Source organism: Gekko japonicus, unplaced genomic scaffold (genome assembly GCF_001447785.1).
Source record: "Gekko japonicus isolate JY-2015 unplaced genomic scaffold, Gekko_japonicus_V1.1 scaffold9, whole genome shotgun sequence".
In the NCBI taxonomy this organism is placed as follows: Eukaryota; Metazoa; Chordata; class Lepidosauria; order Squamata; family Gekkonidae; genus Gekko; species Gekko japonicus.
In genome coordinates, this window is record NW_015168044.1 from 3,061,479 (window position 1) to 3,087,607 (window position 26,129).

General features: G+C 43.6%; 1 protein-coding gene across 4 annotated transcripts in view; it reads left to right on the plus strand.

Annotated features, from left to right (window-relative positions):
* Window positions 1-26,129, plus strand: part of PPP3CC (protein phosphatase 3, catalytic subunit, gamma isozyme) — an 85,416-nt gene that overhangs the window by 33,598 nt on the left and 25,689 nt on the right. For all 4 annotated transcript variants that reach the window (XM_015414213.1, XM_015414215.1, XM_015414214.1 and 1 more), the window contains exons 2-8: window positions 7,576-7,773; window positions 8,053-8,177; window positions 17,905-18,016; window positions 22,612-22,757; window positions 23,897-24,036; window positions 25,374-25,451; window positions 25,541-25,635. In XM_015414213.1, coding sequence (XP_015269699.1) covers window positions 7,576-7,773; window positions 8,053-8,177; window positions 17,905-18,016; window positions 22,612-22,757; window positions 23,897-24,036; window positions 25,374-25,451; window positions 25,541-25,635 — 894 coding nt within the window. The remainder of the gene's footprint in view (window positions 1-7,575; window positions 7,774-8,052; window positions 8,178-17,904; window positions 18,017-22,611; window positions 22,758-23,896; window positions 24,037-25,373; window positions 25,452-25,540; window positions 25,636-26,129) is intronic.

Below are 26,129 nucleotides of genomic sequence, written 5' to 3' on the forward strand. Positions count from 1 at the left end.
GGGAAAGAGGAAATAGTGTGGGAAGGTGCATACAGAAGTAAGGGAGGTGCCCTCAAGTCCTTGTGAGTTCCCCACTACGCAACTGGTCCCAGCCCAGTGACAGCCACCGCACAATTGGGCCATAGTTTTCCTGCATAGAGGCTGCTAGAGAAGGGGAAGGAGGAAAGGCTGAGGTCAGATAAAGGTAGGTTGGCTGGTGGGTAGGATGGAAACAGCAAGAAGGAAGAGGTTATGGGATTGCCAAGGAAGTGAAAGAGGAAATAGTGGGGGAAGGGAAAATGAGATTCCCCCCCACAAGTCTTTGCAGGTTTCCATTTGTTCTTTCTAGTTCAGACATGATGACTTGCATGTGTGAATTATGTATCACAGGTGAAGCACCACAGAGTGAAATTTCATATCTAATACCATGTCAGAAGCACTTTAAGAGCTCTTAAATGGGGTCAGTTCACACATTCAGCTTGAGCTGGAAAAGGCATCCCACATCTGCTAGCAGTGTTCAGTCAAGCGGCAGATTTGAAGTCTCTTCATTAAATTTAAAGGAGAGGGAGGCGGTTGTGTAGGCTTAAGGTCCATTTAGGACTCCATGGAAGATGGGGTAATCCACACAGCTACTGCTGTGATGTTGTCATAAAGAGAGAAGCAGCTTAGGCTTCATTTTCTAGCTCATTAAAGCTGAGCTGGTGGTCAAGAAGAGAGCAGAGAGCAGCTCTTCTGGATCAGGTCAAGGGTTCATCTAATCATGCTTTCAAAGCATGTAGCCATCCTGTGGCTTTCTGAAAGTCCAGAAGCAGGGCATGAAGCTAATAGCCCTCCTCCACTGGTAGTTCCCCAGCAGTAAGTATACAGTATGTACACAAAAGCTGGACATCTAGGAATGGTTGAGCTCCCACTTTGAGATCTCTGGTGTTAGAGAACTATTTATCAAGGGTCTTGCTTTGGTGAATGGGAAATGGTTGTGTATAGTAATGAGTGTATCTTGTTGGTATGGATGCAGGCAGACCACTGTCTATCAGCCTCTCTTCCCCATCTGGAAAATGTTCATATCTCTCCTATAGGTTGTTTTGATGAGTGAGAAACGGGGAAATCATTTGCCATATGAAAGACTTCTATAAAGAAAATACTAGCTTGTAATACAAATATGTTAAAACTGTTAAGCTGCTTTCTAGTACTTGCTATCTGAGTACTTGTTCTGTATTAAATACTGTTACAGTTTTATGTATTGCTAAAAACTTTACCCTTCTGCTAAAACTTCTGCAGGCTTTTATCTCTTTTTTATAGCCGAATGAGGTGGGTTTGCTTAGGTTTCCATGATTCAGAATTATTTGGACTTAGTCAGTCATGGCATACTACAGACTGGGAATGTCTGTGGAAGCGAAAAGTCTCAGGATATGGTCCTTTTTGGGTTTGTACTAGCTGTTCTATGTGATTGCTTGCAATACTTTTCCCCCTTCAAATAACAGCCATCTGTTCAAGAAACAGCTGTAGTTTCCTCATTGGTACATCTAGGAATAGTTTTGGAAAGTGCCAATTGCTGCAAAGGCATTAGAAACCATGGGTGGTGGTGAAGGTGGTAATCCACCTATTACCATTTTGATAATAGGAAATTAGAGTAAGATTCAGAGGAATTTGACAGATACATACATTTTAATGAGTCTAACGTATATTCATGTCTGATAACTGAGTTTAAGACCTTTGGTCATAGACGCTAATAAACATAAGTAAGTTGGGCATACATTTTAATGCACAAAAAGTTTGCCTTGCAAGGAGTTCTGCACAAAAAAGACTTATTGATGATAGCAGTCCATGTTTCTGGTTCAGTGCTGTGATATGTAACAAGAAATATGGGACATGTCTCATCTGTAGGAGAAAAAGACATGAGTTCCCTCTCGTTTCTTCTACAGGCAAAAAGATAATTTCGAATTGCAAAATAGGCAGGAGAAGGGTTGTGCAATTTATCTCACTCACCCTTCTTCCACTCATATTTAACCTGGTCAAAGTTCGTTGGATTAATTTTAAAGAAAATGCAGAGGAAAGGATAGTGCAATTCTGCATGAAAGGTAGCTTGTGTTTGCAGTGGAAGATGGTGGTCCACTTGTCTCAATAACATATCAGCTACCCTTCAAATGCAGGGGTCCTGCACATTTGTTGCACAATTACATGTGAACTTCAGGGACAGGGGTGTACTGCATGGATATGAGTTTAGATATACGGTTGGTGAAATTCTATGTTTTGGGGGGTTAGCTTGTTTAAATTTCATGCTTGGTTCACTTACCTGTAGGTTAAAACGGAAGAATTCTGAGTCAAGTAATTATAAACGAGTGGGTATCAAATCCTGGCATAAGGTTTAGCTATAATAAAAATAAACAAATAATCCATGAAAATCTCAGACATCAAGTCTAAATAACTATGAAAATGGAAAGACTGAAAACCATTAAAATCAAATCAGAGCCAGTAACATAAGGGTGATCTGTTGGAAGTAAGTGAGAGGAATAGGCCTAAGCTGTATAAGTAAGAAACACTTACATTATAGTAAAAAAATACAGGAGAATTTGTTGGCATTGCATGTATAAAAATGAATTGGAGTGTAATGTGATGGAAATGGTCATGTTCTCCTAGAAGACAGTCTTTACTATGCTCAGATCGCAGTTAATGACTGTGTCTGTATTGGAGGGTAGATACTGAAATGTTTTATACAACTTGTAGTTTCATGTCTGTGGAGACTCTCATATTTTTCAAAATGCTAAATTGCAGTTGCTGTTAAATTTCTAAAAGATGATATCCTTCCTGCAGTGGAAATATAGGAAATACTTAAATTAACTCCTCTGTTTTTGGGTTTGTCCAGTGTCCATGCAAACTTTTAAGATGTAATTCATGCAATGAACCATGTTTTGTCATTGCAGGAATGACCCTAAGAAATTTTGAGGTTTGCACATTCTGCTGTCCTCTTTTCACATACAGTTTAGAGAATAAACAGTTCTTCAGCAAACCATGTTGTCTCATAGGAATCACAAAGTGTGGTTTTATCTCTTACCTAGAAACTGATTTGGAATCCTGGTTGGAAAGGAAAAGAACAAACTGTAGTTTACATGTTAGGTAAAACAAGCTGTGGCTTGCTGTCACAGTAGAAGTGAATGATTTCCTAGCCACAAGAGAAGGGCAGAGGAAGTGGAAGCATGTAAACCAGGATATTCCCAGGACTCATTTCCATAATTTCGGAGCAATTTTTGTGTGTGAGTCATGCCTGGGGGTGTCATGTTTTAAACCAGGGTCTCCAACCTTTTTGAGCCAGTGGGCGCATTTGGAATTCTGACATACCTGGTGGGCACAGCTACAAAATGGCTGCTGGAAAATGCCTGCTGTAGGAGGTGGAGCCAGCCACAAAATGGCTGCCACAGATTACCTTCAGTAACACAGTAAAGTTCCTTGTGCTGTGGTGGTGGCTACTGCCAAAGCAGTGTTTTGTTTTTTAAAAAATTGCACAGCCAATCAAATCTCCAGTGGCCAGTTAGAAGCCTCACTGGGCAAAAGCCCCACTTGTCCCTGCCCACTTTCTAAAAGCACTTGACAGGCACCAAGAAAGGTGTTGGAGGCACCATGTTGGGGATACCTGTTTTAGACTACGCATTGCACCACAAGCATATATTTTAATTTGTAAACTGCTCAAACTACAACATATGGTAGACAGACATTATTATGGCTAATGGCTGCAACACACTGAAAGAATATACTGTGGCTGTACAGATGCAGATCTTCATTTAATGTGGCAATACAATATGAGGATAGCTGTGGAAACATCATAGAGTGGTTAAAATCCTCAGCATTTGATTAGAGAAAAACCAAGTGGAAAAATCCCAATTTTACAAAACCAAACTCTGCAGCTCAGAGTACAAACAAACCAGACAAACTTGAATCTCTCTAAGTGTTTTGAGTTGCATTTCTACAATAAACTGCTTAATGCAACTCATATGAAACAATATTTTTGTTATGCATAAATAGATTTTTGTAAATTTGAACACTTCCTCCTAATCACAGAATTGGGGGATAAAAAAAATTAAGCCTTGTATTACATAGATATGCATGCCATCTGTCTGTCTCTTCAACAGTGTTTTCCTCTGCTTTCTGTACCAGTGTTGGGGGAGGGAATGTGATTTTTGCATCCTGAGAGAAATAGTTGTTGGATTAATAATTGGAAGAAGGAATATTAAACCCTGTATATGCATGCAAACTGAGTATGTTGCATGTAGATGAACTTTGAATGCAGTCAATGGGAATGGTAAGAGTGGATCACTGCCTAGGATAGAAAATCTTATTTGTTTACAAAATTTGTATCCTGCCAAGGTGGCTAACAATTTAACATACATGATAAAATTACACTTTAAAATCTAAGGTTACCAGGTCCCCCCTGGTCACCAGCAGGGGATGGGGGGTAGAGTTGCCACCTCCAGGGGTCATTTCGTAGAAAAAGAGGTGCAAGAGCTCATTAGCATAATTTATTAGCATAACTTGTTTGCATATGCCACACCCCCTGACATCACTGGAAGTGTGTCAGAAGGCAACACCCACCGCTGAGGCTCCACTGGACTGTTTTGGATTGCTAGGTATTGTGGGGGGGATGTGCCGATCTGTCCTCACAGAGGAGGGAGAGCTTGTACCTGCATAAAACTTGGTCTTAAAGGTGCCGCTGGACTGTTTTGGATTGCTAGCTATGAGGGGGATGTGCAAATTGGCCCTCACAGAGGAGGAAGAGCTTGTACCTGAAGGTGGGGGGGGGGCTCTGCAACTTACCTGGTTGCTTCTTGCTCCTTGTGGCCCGACGGAGGGCTGCTGGGAGCAGGGGGCGGGGCTTGCTGCATGTGCCCAACCCCTGGGGTCCTTACTGCCAGAGCTCCGCTCCTGTGCGCTACTTCAGGTTGGGAAACTCTTGGAGATTTGGGGATGGAGCCTGGGGAGAACAGGGACCTCAGTGGGGTACAGTGCCATACAGTACGCCCTTCAAAGAATCCATTTTCTCCAGGGGAATTGACCTATATAGTCTGGAGATGAGCTGTAATTTCGGGGGATCCCGAGGTCCCACCTGGAGGCTGGCATCCTTCTCAAAATCACACTTTAAAACCATTAAAATGAACCATTTAAATATACTTGGGGGGTGGATTTGTGAAAAAAAAAACTAGCAGACCTGACAGCTCTCCTGAACAATGTTGGCAGCAGGTACAAGCCCTCATTCAACTAGGAGCAAGACTGAAGGGGCGCAAGTTGCTTGTTTCCATCTCCCTGTAGGCCTTTATTTTCTTAATGGAGCTGCTTTTATAAACCCGTCGCATTGGTCTAGTGGGTGGCTGTTAGGTCCTAGCAAATGCACAGTGCCATTGGGGAAACAGTCTTGGCACCAAATCTGCATTTTATCAAAGTTAGTGTAGCGGAGTGGCTACATGTTGCCGTGTAATCCTTTATCCTGCATGGGGGTTTCTTCCAGATATTATCCACAGGACTGCAGTTTAGAGAGAAAATCAGTGTGTGGGGGAGATTCTTTCCCTTTGCCTGATTCTCCTGCTGCAGAAGATTAAAACAGCTTGGACTGGCAGTTTTGGATGGGGAAGTGAGAAGAAGGGAAGGAACTGAATACCCTCCTCATCCCAGATTTCCTGCAGGTTCAATCACTGGAGGTGACAACAGCAAAGAGGGGGGGGGGGGGGGAGAGATGAAAAGAATCATGGAACTTCATGTTTATAGCACATCCTGATTTTCATCCATGAATGTTGTGAAACCCAACAAGAAATATGGGAAATGTCTCCAAAAGGTAGATTCCTTTGTCTCTGTGCTATCTATACCTTCAGGCTGAAGATATACACTCTGCAAAGTGCCATTATTCTTTCCTCTGTGTTTTTCTAACTCCTGTGGGTAGAGCTACACATATGCATGAGCATATTTATGAAAGCTGGAAACATCATCTCACTGTACGTTGCTGCATAAAAGGTAATGAAAGATTTCAGTAAACTGCCATCTGAAAAACCCACAAGCTGCTTTTCCCTCCATGGATTTCAAACACATTAGCAAAGTCTTATGTTTGGAACCTGAAAGGGGGAGGGGTGCATGGGAGGTAATTTTGAGCAGAGAAGCAGTAGGTGGAGAAAACAAATAAGCTCCTCCTTCCCTTTTTGCCACTTTTGTGTTCCAGATCACTGAAAGTGGCCTTTTCACTACCAAAAATAGCTATTGAGGTTTTTTTTATATGCATATTTGTGTAACGTGTACGTAAGCTTTTCAGGTGTGAACTGGAAAGTCAGTTCAAACCTCAGGTCCTCAGCCATGAAAATCTTAGCTAGCCTTAAGCAAGTCATGATCTAGTAGCATACCCCACCCTCTTTTTGCATTTTCAGTAAATAATGTAACAATTGCTTTAGACAGATTTGTTTTAAGGATTACCGAAATTTCAGATGTCACAACAAATTGTGGCTAGATCAGAGACTGCCTGAAGCAAGAAGTCTCTGTTCTCAGCTCTGCACCTGATGGGAACAGTAAGGGAATGCGCAAGCCCAAGAATAAACTAAACTTGTCATTAATAAATATTTGATATTTGAATATAGTCTGAATGATCATGCTAGCACATCCATCCCAGAAGTCATCAGGATTTAGTCATGCTTCTAGGGAAGTCTAGAAGGCAGATAACCAAACTTTCACTTTGTGCGGTGTTGTGACATCATGCTTGGCCTTGGTCAGCATTTTATGTTAATAATCATTGTAGAAGCATAGAATAATCATTGTGGCCTCTTCCGCACTGTCACTTTTGTCACTCATTTTTCCCTATTGCTTTGGGTTGTGTGCCCCCCCCCATTTCCATATGTGTTTTGCTCCCTCTGGGACTATTAGAGAAAGCAAAACAAATTTTTTGGGGGGACTTGAAGCAATAGGGACAAATGAAGGACAAAAATGACAGTGTGGAAGTGGTCTGCTAGGTATTTGGGATGTCCAATTACTTTAATTCCTATTTAGAGCTTTAAAAATGAAATATTAAATATTAAAATTCATATTTATTAATTCCAGATTATTAATGTGTGAAAGCCTTTCTGTTTAGGCCAGTTAATTTGTTAGTGATCACATCTAATTTAAGTCATAAAATGCACCTGTGAGATGGATCTCTCAGGTGCAGGGAAGAGTACGTTTTAAGAAGGGAGAAGACACATCTGAACCTTATACTTAGATGCCTGGCTGTCTCAGCTCCTAGAAACTTTATTGGAAAGTTGAAATTTGATCTAGGAATTTGAAACATTCAGCTTTCTGAAGGACTGTTTCCATAAAATGAATTTTGTGCAGTTTTCTGAAAACACGTAGTTTGTCCCTAGGGCCTGGTACATTTTGTACACTTGATTATCTTCATACTTGTTTTTATGTTAACTAGAAATATTTGATTTTATGTTTCTTCAAGACAGTCTAGATCAAAATGGTTTTCAGTGTGTTCCCAAGTGCCAAACATCCCTTCTTTTGCTGCCCAGGTTAAAGAATCACCGCTAAAATCTGATTACAGGTGGGTTGTCATCTGAACAAACTCAGTGTTTACCTTTTCCTTTTTCTCCCTAGCTGTTCCATTCCCTCCCACACAGCGGCTAACCCTGAAGGAAGTTTTTGAGGATGGGAAACCCAGGTTGGAAGTATTAAAAAACCACTTGGTAAAAGAAGGACGCTTGGAAGAGGATGCAGCGCTGAAGATAATCAATGATGGAGCTGCCATTCTGAGGCATGAGAAGACAATGATTGAAGTAGAGGCTCCAATCACAGGTCAGAGCGTGGTTTCTTCCAATTATTTTTGCTTTCTGAAGCCCATTTCTAGAACTCTAAGCTTCCAAAACCAGGAGGTTTCCTGTTGCATGTTTTTTCAGCTGAAAATTCTTTTGGTATCATGGAAATGAAGAGTACAGAAACTGGATGTACTTGAAAAATTCAGGCAGGAGTAAGTCATATTCCCTGTTGGTTTTGTGACTTTTATCTTCTTAGCATGTAATCCTGTCTTTTTCTTTTTTTCTTTCTTTTTTTTTGTTGTTGTCCTTCCTCCCCTAGTGTGCGGTGACATTCATGGGCAGTTCTTTGACCTGATGAAATTGTTTGAAGTTGGAGGATCACCCAATAACACTCGCTACCTCTTCCTGGGAGACTACGTGGACAGAGGCTACTTCAGTATAGAGGTGACAATTCAACTGAACCTTTGGGAGTTAGCATGTTAAAGTCTGGATTAAGCCTGTGGAACTTCTGCCCTTTGTACCCCTTTGAGAGGATGGTATGGTTTTTAAATGTCAAAGTCTCCATCAACAAACCTTCTCTAAAAGAAAAGAAAATAACTCATACAGAATTGCATTTAAGTTAAGAATCATAGTAGCGGGGTGGTTAGATGGCAGCGCTGGACAGCATGTTTTGAAATCTGCCAGTTTCATTTCAAATGCTACCCGTCTATTCTGATGCAAATAGAAATCTGATGTATCAGTTCATAAGTCAGAGAACATCAGACTGATGTTGATTATGTTTTTTGTTTGTGTGTATCATAGATCATACAGATCTGAATAACTTTTGGCTGCTCCCAAGGGAATACAGTATATACCTTATAAGCCAAATTGATATTTATCATGTGCATTTTCATCCTGGATATCTTTTTGAATTCTAACACATAACTGGACTAATCTGGGCTTGGATATAGCTTATGGGTTGTCCAAATGGCTCCATGATCTTTCAGCCCTACAGGCTGATCAAGGCAGTCAGGATTGCCTGTAAACTCTGCTAATGCAGTCTGAGAAAAATGAATAATTGGGTGGAGCTGGCGCAGAGAAAACATTGCTTCATCAGTATCTCTAAATAAATACATTCATGTATTTATTCACATGAGACATGGTGATATTATTACATTCTGCTCTTGTAATCAATTGGCAACACAAAGGGTTTCACTGAAATATATGTTAAGTGGCACTAACTGGCTCTGATTTGAGCCTAAAATTGTGTGGGCGGTTTTCATAAATGCTCTGAAATGTGGCAGCTTGAGTGGGAAATGGCCATAGCCATGGTGTTAAGATATTTCATTCAGCACAGATGTTCCCCAAAGATCCCAGTAAGTCCCTTTGTCTTGACTTGCTTCTCTAATTTTTTTGGTATAATCTCTCTTCCATTCTGTTGGGGGAAGGGAGAAGATCACATTTGAAATTCTGCAGAGGAACATTCCAAGCAGACTCTGCAATACAAAAATGGACAAAATTAAATACCATTATGACTATATCAGTAGCTTCCATTGCATTTTCTAGCTATAGAACTACTTGAAGGGCTGTCTTATAGAGGATGGTATGGAGTTGCTTTTTGTTGCCCCAGAAGGTCGAACCAGAACCAACAGGTTGAAATTAAATCAGAAGAGTTTTTGGCTAAACATTATGAAGATTTTCCTGACAGAGCAGTTCCTCAGTGAAACAGGCATCCTCAGGAGGTTGTGGGCTCTCCTTCTTTGGAGGTTTTCAAACAGAGGCTAGATGGCCATCTGACAGCAATGCTGATCCTGTGAACTTAGGTAGATCATGAGAGGGAGGGCATGAAGGGTTGCATCAGTACTTCTTGTGGCCGTTTCTTTACACGTCCAGGGAAATGCTGATTGCCATGTTGGGGTCAGAAAGCAGTTTTTCTCCATGCCAGTGTGGCTGGAGATCCTGGAGGTTTTTTGTCATCTTCTGGGCGTGGAATAGCGGGTGGGGGGGGGGGGGTATTTGTGAATTTCCTGCATTGTGCAGCAGGTTGGACTAGATGACCATGGAGTTTCTTTCCAATTCTATGATTCTTCTAGCAAGATAACTGAACTAGCCCATAAAAATTACTTCTACTTAATGAGAGTGAAGCCAGATACATGATTTCAAGAGAAGCCATCATGGTTTTCATAGTTTTGTAGTTTGCAGTACATAGGTCTAGTTTATGAAGATGAATGCTGAATCAGTTGTCAGTTCGTATTATTATATTTATTTAAAACATGTCAGTGTGGTGCAATGCTCCCTCTAAGCTGTGGAGTCTTGTGAGCAAAAACTCTACTTTGTGAGTTACTGGTATTAAAGTTGTGAGCAAACAATTTGGCTACTGCATAAATTAGTTTGCTCTGAAGCCATCCTTTCTGAGCTAAGGCAAAAATGTGTGAGCCGGAGGCTAAAAAAACTGTGAGCTCGCTCATACTAACTCAGCTTAGAGGGAACACTGGTGTGGTGTAGTTGGTAAGAAAGTCGAACTACTACCTGGGAGACCTAGGTTTGAATCCCCACTTGTGCCATGGAAGCTTGCTGGGTAACCTTGGGACAGTCACACTGTCAGCTTAACCTACCTCACAGGGTTGTTGGGAGGGTAAAATGTAGGAGAGACAAAAGACGCAAGTCGCTTTGGGTCCCCACTGGGGATAAAGGTGGGGTATAAATGAATTAAAAACATATAAATAAATAAATAAATGTATTGTCTTTCCATGAACATGGACTTAAGGTGGCTATCGGTCAGTTTAGTAAAATAATAATCCCCCCCCAAAAAAAAAAACCCTCACACACAACCTGTGTTAATTATCATAACTCAAAGCTCAATAAAAGCCATGGCCGACAAAAACAGCTTTGCATTTTCTCCCTGAACCACCTAAAAAGCTCTCCTCGCCTCTTCCAGGAGCTCAACTTACAAGATGAGTAGAAGAATAGTAGGAAAAGTGCAGGCTGTGATAAAGGATGAGCATACAGGCTTGAGGAGAGATTTTGCTCCTATCCTATGTTGTATGCTGCTCAAAACATCCGTGTGTACATTTATGGAACCATGGGAGGGTGCAAAGCCATGACTCAGTGGCAGAGCATCTGTTTTGCATGCAGAGGTCCCAGGTTCAATCCCAGGCATCCTCCTGTTAAAAGGATCAGGTAGTGTGTGATGTGATTGGTGTAGTGGTTAAGTGTGCGGACTCTAATTTGGGAGAACCGGGTTTGATTCCCCACTCCCCCACTTGCACTTGCTGGATGACCTTGGGCAAGCCATAGTTCTGTCAGAGCTATTCTTGGAAGAACAGTTTTTGTCAGAGCTCTCTCAGCCCCACCTACCTCACAGGATGTCTGTTGTGGGAAGGGGAGGGGAAAGGAGTTTGTAAACCGCTCTGAGACTCCAAGTGAAGGGCGGGGTATAAATCCAATCTCTCCCTCTTCTTCTCTTCTCTCTACAGGAGACCCTGAAGGGCTGTTGTCAGTCAGATTAGACAATACTGACCTTGCTCAACCAATGGTCTGACTCCTTGTGAGGGAGCTTCATGTGTTCATATTTTGTATTTGTAAAAAAATGTAATAACAGTTGGGGGGAGGGGCTGGCTGAGGTTCGCAGGAGGTAGTCAGATGTCATTGTTCACAGCTGGCACTTGCTGCACACCTGCTAAACTATTTTTTTCTCAGCCCTGGGAATGAAAAGGAATGGAATGTGATTAGGGTGCTTCTAAAGCATTCCCACTCCTCCTCAATTTGTTTTCACCTTAACAGTGATGAGTAGTAAAATACACTAAGACAGAGGTCATTTCGGGGGGGAACGCGGGGGATCGCAGTTCCCCCGGGTGAGGTACGGGTGCGGGGCACATGACGAAGCCCCGTCCCCTGCTTCCGGCCGCCCCGCTTCCGACCCTCATTCAGCCAGGAGGAGGCAGGAGAAGAGGGAGGGTAAGTTGCTTCCTCCCTGCCTCTCCCCACCCCTGCCTGCCTGGGGCCAGGGAGGGCCTTCGCGGGGCTTCCTTGCACTCCGCCGGCCTTGCAGGTCCACCGCCGGGCCCCTCATGGGGCTCGGCAGTGGAGCTGCAAGGCTGGCGGTGGCGGCCGGGACCGTTGGGGGCGGGGTGTGTGGCCTTATGACAAACTTCTGGTGATGTCAGGGGGTGTGGCATATGCTAATGAGTTATGCTAATAAGTTCCCCTAGCTCTTTTTCTACGAAACGACCCCTGCACTAAGAGGTCTGCATCTGGGACATTGCTTACTAGAGCTTGTGGTTCTTTGCAACATATTTCCCTAACCAAAGCAGTGCTGGGAAATTACCCATGGTTCAGTGGTAGAGTGCCTGCTTTGCATCCAGAAAATCCCAAATTCAGTCTCTGGCATCTCCAGTTAAAATATCCATGTAGCAGGTGGTGTCAAAGATCTCCACCTGAGATAGTGGATACCCATTACCAGTCAGAGTAGACAATATTGAGCTTGATAGACTAGTGGTCTGATTTGGTAAAAAACAGCTCCATATGGGACTCAGTGAATGGAAAGAACTGGTCAACCTTAACTATCCTGGGTGATAGCTTTCAGTAGAGTTGTTGTTTAAGTGGAGCCAGCCTGCTATCTTCACATCAGCTGGTAAGGAATTGTCTTTTAAGTAAACGTGGTGGGCTCCCCAAGGGACTGTGATCTTTGGGAAGAACAGATTTGACTAGTAAAGGGAGGTTCCCTTCACCCCTTAAGAACATTGGATTTTCTGTGCCATTTGACGGTTTTCAAAGGGCATAATGGATGGCAGAACTACTGACATCCAGCCTTTGTTTTCAAATGATAGCACAATAGATATTAGAAAGCCAGATGGAATGCACCACTTCTAGAGTAATAATGAAGTACAAATGCACGTTTGTGGAAGTCACAGGAAAAGGGAGTTTCAGTAATCCAGGGAAGGATTCAGGATGGTGTTTATTGGGATGCTAATGACGTATTGTAATATAGCAGCTTTCTGCTCCCTTACATTGTAAAGCTTTCAATGTAGTATAAAGAAATGTAGCCATATTAGTCCATTATAACAGAAATGTCTTCTAGCACCTTAAAGAGTAAAATCTTTTGCAGCATAACCTTTCATGGGCTGTTCCATAAAGGTTTATGCCACAATGAATGCGTTCACATTTCAGGTGCTCCAAGACACTCTGTTGTATATTCTGTCTGAGCCAAAGAGAGTTACTAGACAAGATGACCCACCATGGGCAGGGTTTCTTAACATGTAGCCAGGAGTTGTTTTAGTGGTAGCTCACGAGACAGTGTGACAAAAGATACAGTTAATTTATTTGCTCAATCTAAACCAATCCCTCTTCTTATTACAGCTCCCATTCCATGTTGTTTTTGTCTATGTAGGTCCCATGCTCCCCAACATAGCCTTTTTGGTGCTCAAAGGGGACCCTTTTCAACACTGGAAAAGCTGGTTGGATCCAACCCACTGTCTGTCCTGTTTTTTGCTTGCTTATGTCTTTTTATTTTCTACCTCATCTATTCCAGCAAAAGATTGTGTTCATAAATTGGGGCGGGTGGGATAGTTCAGTTAATCCATGACTCACCAGGTGTTTGTTGTGGACAATTTTAGTTATTTTTTGTTCAGGTATCAACCACCAGGCATGCGGCAACAATCCTCGCCTTATAGAAACTGTTCCATTTGGGTTTGTTCTTACCTTCAGAGGACCGGGAGGGGATCCAACAAATAGTGAAGTGCCATTTTAGCTTCCAACATACTGTAGTAGGTATATTACCTTGCACTTGTTAAAGAATAACTCTACAATTTAAGCATGTGGAAAACTTGCCTGAGAAATGTCACTATGGTTAGACTTCCCTCAGAACTCCTCCTGATGTTTGCTTGTGAAGCCTCCAGATTCATTTCTGAATTTTGCTTCAGGCAAATCCTGTGACAGCCTAGGGATGTGCAGAATCACTGTCAACCCCCACCCTACTCCCCAGGTGTGATCCTTTCAACCAAACTCTCTTGCCTTTCCCTTAAAGCTCCCTGGTAGTTTTGTTGGAAAAGGAATGTCCAAATCGACTTCAGCTTTTACTGAAGGTAAAATTTCAGTGGTGACATTATTTGTGATATCTAGACATTGTGACGAAAAATCAAAGGATTCAAAGAACTGTAGGTTTCACGAAGGTTCCCTGGAGGAGCTCTGCGTGTTTCCCACCTCTGCTTTGCTTATGGGCAGGAGGATAGATTAAAAAGGAGCTGGGGGGGGGGGGAGAAAATAGTGCTGAGATGCTTGAAGTGCCACTCAGAAAATTTTATTACAAGAGAACTCATCCAACTTATTATAGGGTTGTGCTGTAACAAAACTAGCATTTCCAATCCTGGAAGTTGCTTGGAATCACCATCTTTTGTATGCTGTCGGCATGGAGCCCTTTCATGCTATTCTTGACCCCCTTTCCCTTGAAATCCACAATGGAGAGAGAGCCATGGTACGTTCTTTTCATTTTTTCCCCTACTGAGCAGGCATTCATCTTTCACGAAGCAGGGTGGGCTTTGATTAGTACATGCGGGGGCTGCTCCAAATGTCACTGATAAAACGGAATTGAGAAGCCTTGCTTTGCTTGAGTGCATGGAGATATGCCTTGCTTCCTACTTACCACAAAACAGTTCTATATGCATTGAAACATTTCGGCTAGGGTATGTTTGCTGTAGGCTTAGAAACCAGAAAAGTATATTGGCAAAGATAGGGCAATATGGCCCCAGAATTTATAGTCTGTCAAGGCTTGCGATCAGTGTAGGACAAAATATAATCAGCATTTGTTTGGTTTGGTTTTTTAAAAAAATAAACAGCTAGTATGAGCTTTTATATAGAACAATCTCACTTTGATTGTCATGGCCTCTTATCTTAGAGTTGAGCTTTTTTTTGTATTCTGTTTCCACTGTTGCTTCTGCAGTCTCACAGAAAGGGGGAATACAAGCATCTATAGGGCTTGGAGTCACAGTGTGAGCCTGCGCATCTGGGTTGGGGATATTAGGGAGCATCTGCCAGAGGAGTTGATGTTAATGACCTTCTAACAGAATGGAATAGGAGGTAATTTTTATAATTGCATCCTGATGGAGGCAGCCAGGAAACGGGATGCAGAGCGGGTGGGTGGGTGGGGGTTTATAACTGGTGTTAATATTGTTAACGCAGAGGGTAGTTACCTGCATCGACATGAGCATTTCTGTCAGGGTGTTATGATCTCAGCAACTGGGCTTTGACTTGGGAGATTCAGGTTCAAATCCTCATCAGCCATGAGGCTTAGCAGCTTGCCTAAGGTCACCGAGTATTACTAGCCTTGACTCAAAAAGTGGCTGGAAAGACAAAATGGGGAGCAGCATGTACATAAAATGCTTCAGGGTGCTTCAGCAGTACTGTACCCTGATCTTTTCCCTAAAGGGATACCCAGGATTTGATTATCCAGAACACTCAGTTAAGTGGCATCACCCAGAAAGTGAGCTCCTTCCTCTAAGCCCAACATACCCTTGCATATGCACCCTACTCTCACCTCAACAGTCAGCCAGCTTGTTGCCTCCAAGGGTTCTGATAGCAGGCACTGCCAGCTGACATCATCCTCAGGTGCCTCCTTTCTCCTTAGTCTGTCTTGAGCTGTCAGGAGCCACCTCTGCCAGAGAGATCCCAGGCAGCTGGCCCACTTGGCTGCCTGCTGCATTGGAAGGGGTTGCAATCCCAACACCAGGTATGGTGGCTTGTCACCGTGGCATTTGTAATGGTGTGGGGCTTGGTTGCGGCAAATCCCTCTATGTAGGAGGTGGGGCAGAGCAATAAGCTTGAATATCTGGCGCATTTGAATAATTGGCAGCCCCCATTCCCCATTCTACTGGATAACAAAGTTTTTGCTGTGTTTGATATTATTCAGTGAGAATTACAATAATTTCTAGATAGATCTCATTTTTCCATGTGAGCTGTTTTCTTTTTTTCGTTGTAGGTATATAAAGGAGGTGAACTTTATGAGGAAAAATATTCTCTCACACCCAAGCTGTTTTGTGTTTTAAAGCTAAGTGGCTCAACAAGAGACAGTAGACTATTTTAGTGAGATAATCCCCAATAGTAAATAGCTAGGACTTGTGATATTGCAGTAATCTAATAACCTGTTCCTGGGTTCAAAACTTAAGAAAATATGGATAAGAAGTCTTTTTTGCAAATCTCCAACAACTTACTATCACCAGCCTGTGAATGTCAAACCTTTCTAGCTTCACATCCCAGCCTTCTATCAAAGCAGGCAGATCCTATCAAATCCCCTATATTCCATGTTTTCCTTTCTCTTCAGTCTGTATTAGCTCAGTACCACAGTAGACAGCTACTAATAAAACTTCTGTTAACCAATGAATCTGTTAAAACCAACCAGTCCAACCATTATAAATATACAAGTGGGGACCTGCAAGAAACTTACAGGAGCAGCTATCCCATTCCTCTTCTCTCCCCCAACTTCTCTCAGTCTCTCACGCTTTCTCACTCCAGCCACCCTCTTTCTTACTCTCTCTGCTGCATGCCTGTCACTTTCTCTCTCTTTCTGCTTCCCACCCATCACTTTTTCTGCCCCCCATCATAAAGGTAGGCTAGAACCTTACTTTACGGACAGGCTAGTTTTCTCGATGGAAGTATTTTTCTTCAGACTTATAAGCCTTGCAGACTGAAGTTGTACTATGGCCAAGAAACAGTGAGAACTATACCTTAGGGCTTACTTAACTAGACGAGACCTTGGAAGATTCATGAATAGGTCTATCTCAGGTTTTTAAATGGTAAATAGCAGCTGGGGGGCATTTGGGTTGGAGTTGCAGTGCATGGGCGAGAGTTTAACTCCGCATACTCTCTCCTAAATCAGTTGCTTATATTTTCTCCCTCTACCCCCTCGTTGGAGGGAATAACAACTTGGGGGATGCAACAGAAGTCAGGAAAATCATGGCAGAGAGCGGTTTTTAATTCCCACACATACTTCATAGCCCTGATTGGGAATTGGAGGTGGGGAAGACTGCTGTTTACTATTTTTGAAAACCCAAGGGAACCACTAGTTAGATGCTTTGTACATGGCTTCAAGATGAACAATATGTTACCATAGTTTGTAAACTGGCTGAAGTGAAAATCCTGTTCCATAATTAAGTATCATCCATCTGTGTTGTCATAATTTTCCTGAAGAGGCTATAGGATTTGCCCTTACATTCAGTATGGTGAACTATTAAGATGAGAATGGACTGCCTTTGTGCTCCATCTAATGAAGAGGGATGAGAGAATCCCAGCTTGGACTCTGGGTGCCCCATACACAAGACTTTTCCAGGAATATTTTGTCTGTGTAATGGTGTCTCGGAAGTAAGTATTGTTGTCTCACTTCTGCTTTCTTTCTCACTTTTTATTCACTTCATTTATACCCTGCCTTTTTCCTCGCTGGGGGACCCAAAGTGGATTGTATCATTCTCTTCTCCATTTTATCCTCATGACAACCCTATGCAGTGGTATGTTAGGCCGGGAGTATACGACTGGCCTCAGGTCACCCCCATCACAGAGTGCGGGTTTGAACCTGGGCCTCCCAGATTTTAGTCTACTACTCAAACCATTAGCATGATGTGAAAGTGCTTTGCAGTGTGCTTATGATAAATTCAGACAACCAGTTTGCTTTCCTTTTGAAAGCAGCTCTTGTGCTTGTGAAGACAGCATGATTTTGGTCTTGGGAGTCATTCTGTGGTGTTTTGATGAAACAGTGAAACGAAGGTTGTACTTGAAGTGAATCTACAGAGGATGTGTATAAAAATCACAGTGCCTTTGCCTTTCCTGGATGAAACGGGGAACTGGTCACTCAGATGAGGGCAGCTACATAAATTATGCTTTTGACATAATAGATGTATCATTATTCTGCTTTTAGTATTAATAACCATGCTATAGAAAGTGTGTACATCTTCTGTTTCCTTTGGAATAAGTTAAAGGCTACTGGTATACACATCAAGATGAATTCAAATTATAATATTCAACGGGGTTACCTCTGTTGCAAAACATACGTGGGTTACGTGCTTTTTACAGCAAAGTTTTACTCTCATTCAAAATGTGTAATTTGATAATGTTGAAGAACTTTATTTTTCCATCATAAGTTCCCTGCAAAAGGTTTTATCATATGTTGCTTTCACTCACGCTCTCTCTCATCCCCCCTCTCTTGTAGTGTGTTCTGTATTTATGGAGTTTAAAGATAAACCATCCCAAAACACTTTTCCTGCTCCGAGGGAACCATGAGTGCAGGCACCTCACAGAATACTTCACCTTTAAACAGGAATGTAAGTATGGGGCACCATGCATGGAAGAGGTGTGTGTGGGGGGGAAAGGGATGGCTGGCAAGGCAAGACCATGGATATTACTGTGATCCTATGTCCTTGCCTTTCTTTAATATGCATAGAAGTGCCATTTAAATCCCTTTTCGGAGAGGGAGACTGTGAGCACTGCTTCTGTCTCCCTGACAGTCTGATTCCCTGCAAGCCGCCCCTCCCACCCCCATCAGCTTAGAGACCCAACACCCTGTAATTACTGCCAAGAGTTTTCAGATCTAGATTGTGCAGCTGGTATCAGAATTGGAAGGAAATCAAGGACTTCCCCCTCTAATGTGGGTTCCTGAGTGAATCCTTACCTCTTGACTCTATGTGTTTGTGTGTAAAGCTTTAAATTTACCAGCTTATAAACTGAGTGGAGAGAGTGTAAGAAGAAAGACCTGTTCCACTTTTCAGTCTATTTCAAATGCCACTGCTAAAATCATCTGTAAAGTTCCTGTGTCTTCTTTTAATTTTTTTTTGTACTAGCTCACTGAGTTCATTCCCTTGTCTCTTTACATTTAAGACTATCCCCCACCTCTCTTGTTCTCCTTCTGAGTTTGCAGCTCTTCATCAATTCATCCACTTTTAGCTATGTACCTCTTTAGTTTTGCTGTTCCTCTATGTTTGCAACAGTCAGGTATTGCTCCCCAACCCTTAGTTATTACGTTGGAACATGAGCTCATCTGTGAGACCATTTGAACTTTCCCTCTTTCTTCCACTCCCACCTCGCCGTAGCCCTGTAAAAGGAGACAGGAAAAGTCTGCTGGCAGGTTGGCCAGCCACCCCTATTTGTGAGCTCCCTAGCTATTTTCTCACTCTTCCATTGCCTGCCAGGTTTGTGTGCCTTTTTGCTCCTAGGCTTCCTTCTGTCCATGCTGTGTCCTGGCCCTGTGACTGGAGCAGTCAAAATTATAGTCCCCCTGTGCACCAGAAACTCTACAACTTGAAGCCCATCTTATCACAAATGCTGTGGAAATAAATATCATCAATAGTCTACGTTCTGATTTCAGTCTTTCAAAGGCTTAATACTGAAACGATGATACATTTATAAAATTACGATGTGGTTATTGGAAGATGTAAGGTCACAAATCTTGGATGTATACTGGTTGATTGGTATTCCATTTTCGTTATCCTGTGTCTGTGAACTCTGCAGGTTATTAGTGACTTTCTTTTCAGAGCCTCAGTTGTTTATTCTCTTTCCTTTTTCTAATTCTTGTGATCTGCAAACAAAAAAATGAAAATGTCCCTGTTCCCTTTTTAATAATGCTTATGACCTTCATATGTCCACTAGGTAAGCTTTTGTCAAGGGTTGCTTTTTACAGCAATCTTAAAGATACTCATGCACCCACATCAGATGAGTCATGAAAAAGCAGCACAACATGTATTATACATATCTAGCTTGGAGAGGAGACCTGTGAAATTTAGAGCTGTTTCCGGAGACTTGCCATATGTGAGTCCTTTCTGTGAGGAATCTTAGCGGCAGTTTTTCAAACTGTGTTCCTTGGTAGCTTGTTGGGCCTCTTCAGTAAGAGTATCCATAATGGCAGGCAGAGGTCATTTCGCGGGGGATCGCAGTTCCCCCAGGTGAGGTACGGGGGGCGGGGCACATGACGAAGCCCCGCCCCCTGCTTCCGGCCACCCCGCTTCTGGCCCTCATTCAGCCAGGAGGAGGCAGGAGAAGAGGGAGGGTAAGTTGCTTAGTCCCTGCCTCTCCCCACCACTGCCTGCCTGGGGCCAGGGAGGGCCTTCGCGGGGCTTCCTTGCACTCCCGCCAGCCTTGCAGGTCCACCGCTGGGCCCCTCATGGGGCTCGGCAGTGGAGCTGCAAGGCCGGCGGTGGCGGCCGGGACCGTTGGGGGCGGGGTGTGTGGCCTTATGACACACTTCTGGTGATGTCAGGGGGTGTGGCATATGCTAATGAGTTATGCTAATGAGTTCCCCTAGCTCTTTTTCTACGAAACGACCCCTGATGGCAGGCAGGCTTCCTTGAAGAATAAGCTGTCCACTAATATTGACCTTCCCATTCAGTATTTTGCTGCAGAGGAATATTGGGTATATTTTTAAGGAGGCACTCTCAGTTCACACAAGGCAACAGAGAGGCCCCAAAAGTCTGATCGGTGCCCTGCACAGACTGATTTTGTACCTTAGTGTCCCCTGCACTGCACAGGGGTCCTGCAGCAGACGTGCTGGGGTTCCTCAACCAGCAAGTCTGTGTGCAAAATGATTAAAGTTAGGAAACTTGTGAGCACCTGTCCGGGGGGGTGCACTATTCAGTTTTAAAATATTTATTTATATTTATAGCCTGCCCTTCCCACGAGTGGGCTCAGGGCGGGTAACAACATGTTACCAGTACAAAGCAAGGTTTCATTAATAGAATAAATAATTAAAATATTAAAACTGTCATATATATTAAAATGGTGGTCACAGTCTTACAGTAAAGATTTTTAACGGTTGTGATTGGTTCGGCCTATAATAAGATACAGATACAGGTCACCCGTTGTTAAAATGGGTGGCAAAAACCTCAGAGAGGCCATATATGGACACCTGCTGCCTCAGCGGGAGGCCTGGTGGAACAGCTCTGCCGTACAGGCCCTGAGGAATTGAAGAAGATCCTGCAGGGCCCTGATCTCAATGGGGAGCATGTTCCACCAGGCTGGAGCCAGGGCAGAAAAAGCCCTGGCCCTAGTCGAGGCAAGACGGACATCTTTTGGGCCAGGCACCACCAGGAGATGCTGATTCATCAAGTGTAATGCTCTTCGGATCATACATGGGAAGAGGAAGTCCCTCAGGTATGTTGGTCCCAGACTGTGTAAGGCTTTAAAGGTTATTACCAACACCTTGAAGCGGATCTGGAATTCAACTGGCAACCAGTGCAATTGGCAGAGCACTTCCCAAATGTCAGCCTACACAGGTGTTGCTATTAGCAGGTGCGCCACTGCATTTTGTACCAGCTGTAATTTCTGAGTCAGCCTCGAGGGTAAGCTTGCGTAGAGCGAATTGCAGTAATCAAGCCTGGAAGTGATCATTGCATGGGTCACTGTAGCCAAGTCTTGGGGGGAGAGATAGGGTCTCAGCAACCTAATCTGCCGCAGATGGAAGAAGGCAGATTGGGCAACTGTAGTAACCTGGGCCTCCATAGATAGACATCCAGTGTTACTCCTAGGCTCCTCACTTTTTGGACTGGCACCAGAGATGCCCCTTCCAGCATGGGGAGCCTAATGCTCATGTCTCCTCCCTTCCGACTCAGGTACAGGACCTCCGTCTTTGATGGATTAAGCTTCAGCCGACTCCGGTGTAACCATCCAGCCACAGCCTCCAGTGCCTCGGCCAGGTTGTCAGGGGTGGAAGATGGATCCATCCAGTAACAGATAGAGCTGGGTGTCATCTGCATATTGATGGCAACCCAGCCCGTAACTCCAGGCTAACTGGACGAGGGGGTGCATTGGCGAGAGGATCGCCCCCTGCAGCACTCCACATTCCAGTGGGTATCGCGGGGAGATCCTCTCGCCCAGCGCCACCCTCTGTCCCCGACCATGGAGAAAGGAGGAAAACCATTGCAAGGCAGTCCCCTGGACTCGTATGTCAGTGAGGCGGTGGGTCAGTAGATCATGATTGACTGTGTCAAACGCTGCTGTCAGATCTAGTAAGAACAGCAGTGCCGACCCGCCCAGATCCAGATGTCTACGGAGGTCATCTGTAAGTTGTCAGGGGTGGAAGATGGATCCATCCAGTAACAGATAGAGCTGGGTGTCATCTGCATATTGATGGCAACCCAGCCCGTAACTCCAGGCTAACTGGACGAGGGGGTGCATTGGCGAGAGGATCGCCCCCTGCAGCACTCCACATTCCAGTGGGTATCGCGGGGAGATCCTCTCGCCCAGCGCCACCCTCTGTCCCCGACCATGGAGAAAGGAGGAAAACCATTGCAAGGCAGTCCCCTGGACTCGTATGTCAGTGAGGCGGTGGGTCAGTAGATCATGATTGACTGTGTCAAACGCTGCTGTCAGATCTAGTAAGAACAGCAGTGCCGACCCGCCCAGATCCAGATGTCTACGGAGGTCATCTGTAAGGGCGACCAGAGCCGTCTCTGTCCCATGGCTGGGGCGGAAGCCAGACTGGAAAGGATCAAGGATGGAAGCATCATCCAGGAAGGCTTGGAGTTGTTCAGCCACCACTCTCTCAACCACCTTGCCCAGGAGTGGTAAGTTTGATACTGGGCAGTAGTTGGCTAGGACCATAGGTTCCAGTATTGTTTTTTCAGCAGTGGATAGACTACCACCTCCTTCAAAGCCCCTTGGGAAAGTCCCTGTTGATTTCTCCCAGAGGGACCTGAATGCTCTCCCCTCAAGCTTTCACTAGCCAGGAAGGACATGGGTCATGGAGGCCTTGCAGCTATTTAAAAAAAGTCTGTCCTGCCTTTCACCACAAGTAGACTCCAGCTTTCTGGAAGCTTTTTGTGTCCGTGCACAAGGCATTATGTTTATCAAAAATGTTTGTGCAGATATTTGGGCCCTCCAGTGAGTGTCTGTGGTGCCACATCCTTTTTCTCATTTCTGCTTCTTGCAGGTCGAATTAAGTACTCAGAGCGGGTGTATGATGCATGCATGGATACATTTGACTGTCTTCCTCTTGCTGCCCTCTTGAACCAGCAATTTCTGTGCGTACATGGAGGGCTGTCTCCAGAAATCACATGTCTAGATGACATTAGGAAAGTAAGTGGTCTCACCTTTGTGTCCCCAACCCCACCCCACCAACACAGCACTGGTATCTTAGTTTTTGTGTGGGTTCCGTGCCAAAAAAGATATAGTAGAGATCATGTCTGTAAAAGGTATATTGTGTTCATGCGCAGCCACAATCTGGATTAGGGTGAGATTGCTGATCAAAACCCAGGCCATTACTAGCATTAAAAAGGAAAAAAGTTTTCTAAAGGACATATTTTGTGCTCATAACATGCAGGAAGCCAAGCTTCAATTAGCAAAACCAAGCGTTTCCTTCCTGCATAGCTCCAGTGTGAAATGCAGCTGCATGTGCACAATGTACCTTCTCCAGATGGATGGAGATTTGTGATTTTTCATGTCCATTTTTCCTTAGCTGTGGACTTAGCTGGCCTCATTCCAGTCACCTGCCATTTCAGGTGGTATTTCAAGATGTTGATGCCGGTTTTATGAAGGCCTGTCTAAGGAACTAGTACACTATGCAGTGGATTTCCACTGCAGTTTTCTTCCAGTTAAAAGTCAGTGTGTGGCACTTGTTAAGGAAGATCGTGCTACCCTTCTTAAAATTCCATTACTGGCAATTCACCTCTGGATGTATAGATATCAAGTATGGATGAATGGAGATTTGAGATGGTTGTCCATGGCCATACATACTGCCTTTGGGCATTGTTATCTTTTCCCAAAAACCCTACTGCCATCAGTACTGAATCTCTGCTTACCAAGACACTCTCTGGTTTATTTCAACTAATCATCAGACCACCACTGTTGCTTTATGTTGTGGCCATACTATGCATTGTACTTTTTTTCCAGGTGGTTAGTGTGTACATGTGTGTACACATACATAGATAGAGCATAGTCAGTATAAAACTCACCAGCACAATGAATGCCACAGAATATAATTGCATTTCAGTTGATAATATTGATGGAAGCAGTGGTATGTAGCACATGGAATGTTTTAAGGTCAAGATTATTCCTGGGTGGCGTGCCTTAGTCCCCACAGGAAAATTCTGGGAAGCAGTTATTCAAAGCCCTTTTTGCATCTTGTCCCTTATAGCTTCTGAATACAAAGATTCTCCTGAATACAAAGAATCCCAGGGGTTTGCATGCAATTATCTTGGTGTGTGTGTGCCTTCTAGTTAGACAGGTTTAAGGAGCCTCCAGCCTTCGGTCCAATGTGTGACCTGCTGTGGTCTGATCCATCAGAGGATTATGGCAACGAGAAAACGCTGGAACATTTTACCCACAACACTGTTCGAGGTTGCTCCTATTTCTACAGGTGAGAAATGTTTCAGAGAGGCAAGCAAGAACTTTCATAAAATGAAAAAGAAATAGTGTGAAGTCCAAGCTGCTGTGTTGAATCCTGTCCATATCCAGTCTGTTGTATGATAGTGTTTTAAAAAGCAAGTGAGTGTGTGCTTGACCTATGGCTGTGTCTGTCTGAAACGTACAGCTTGGCTTACTGTTGAATTCCCTGTGGGTTTTTCTTTCTGAACGTTGCAAAGACCTCAAATGCTGTTTATTGCCTCCTGAATTATTTACAGAATCCTGGAACTGTGTACAGAACTGTAGAACGGTTAAAGCAAATTTACTTGGGAAGACTAAAACTCAAAAGCTGGCAAACAGTAGCTTGAATTCCACTCCTGTGTGCTACACTAGTCCCTGTGATCTATGGGTGCTTACTGGAGTGAGTCATGAGCAAAACACCCAGTTCCATAGATGTCAGCTTAATTTGTAAATGTTTGGCACCCCTAAATAATACTCAGTCATTGTTCTCATAATTCATACCAGCCATTGTCTCAGAATTGCTGAGGGAGAGGCACAGCACAGTGCAAGAGTTTTCAGCCTACCTTTAACACCCAAGCAGCAGCATAACAGTTTTCAGCTTTTCTGACCTCAGGACCTACCTTTAACACCCAAGCAGCAGCATAAGACCAACTGAGCTGCAAGCAGAGTCACATGACATCAGTAACATCCTATTTCATTGTCTATTGGATGTCCCATCCTGTTGTTTGTGGTGACATACTCTGTGTAATATGCCTTTGAGTCCCAGTGAGAATAGGCAGACTATAAATAACATGAATAAATAAAATTACCTGAAAGAAAGAGGAGGAATACAGGGAGTATTGGCTGACAAAGGGTGAAAATAGAAAGAAGGCAAGGAAAGCTTTTATTGCAGGGGAGACAGGGTGTCTCTGAAGCTACTTCTGCTAACAAAAACCCTTTCCAGGGCATAGTAACCTTGCTTTGCTGTGCACACATGCAAAGGGGGGCAGGAGGCATGATGCCCTTCCTCTCTGCTGATGCACAGTAACAAGAAGTCCTTCTAAAAAACACCAAACATAGTGGTGCTTGTGATCCAGCAGGTGGGCTCCACAATCCACCTGAATGTCCTGGTCCCTGTATTAAGACCACTAGTGCAGTGGACTTGATTAGGGAGCACTGTGTTCACCAGTTAGCCATGAGAACCACAGTATCTCAGCCTAACCTATCTTGTGTGGTGGCTGTGATGGTAAATCAGGATGTCTCTGTGTATACCCAGAGCTCCCCAGGAGGATGGGATTCAAATGTGGGGATGATGAAAAGAACTTTAATGTTGTGTTAACTCTTTTTCAGTTACCCTGCGATTTGTGAATTTTTGCAAAATAATAATTTGTTATCTGTGATCCGAGCGCATGAAGCCCAGGATGCTGGGTAGGTTATCAGTAACTGGTATGCATTCAACCACTTTGTGTTGTATGTTTTATAAGGACCATCTGCCTATCGTACATTATTCTTTGCAGATACCGAATGTACAGGAAGAGCCAAACTACAGGTTTTCCATCCCTAATCACAATCTTTTCTGCACCAAATTATCTAGATGTCTATAACAACAAGGGTAAGACTTTGATTCAGTACTTTAGATGCCAGTTCTGGACTATTAATAATTCTCCCTTTCTTTTTTTCTTGATAGGAGCTTTTGCTCATGTCATATAACATTTTACTTCCTTAAAACAGTGACACATGTTGTGGTTGTCTTTTCCCCCAGGGATTTTGGGACCCAACAGGTTTGCAGAGCCACCCTTACTTTATCATTGGGGAGGAGGGTATAAGGCTCATCTCCTGGGCCATCTGCTCTTCTTCCCTTCTATTTTTGGTTCTCTCCTCCCTAACTGGCACACTTTTTCTCACCTGGTTGGACCTGAAATTCTCTCCAAGCCTGGGAAGCTGATGCAGAAAGCTTGTGTGTTCCCCACCACCAAGCTTTTAGATCTTCCTTAGCATCTCCCTGCCTCCTTAGGAGAAGCAGCCTTTATTCTGGCCCTTTTTGTCCCAGTTGAGCAGCATCTTCACAGCCCTCTATAGTCCTTGTTTTGAACTGTGGTATTCCTG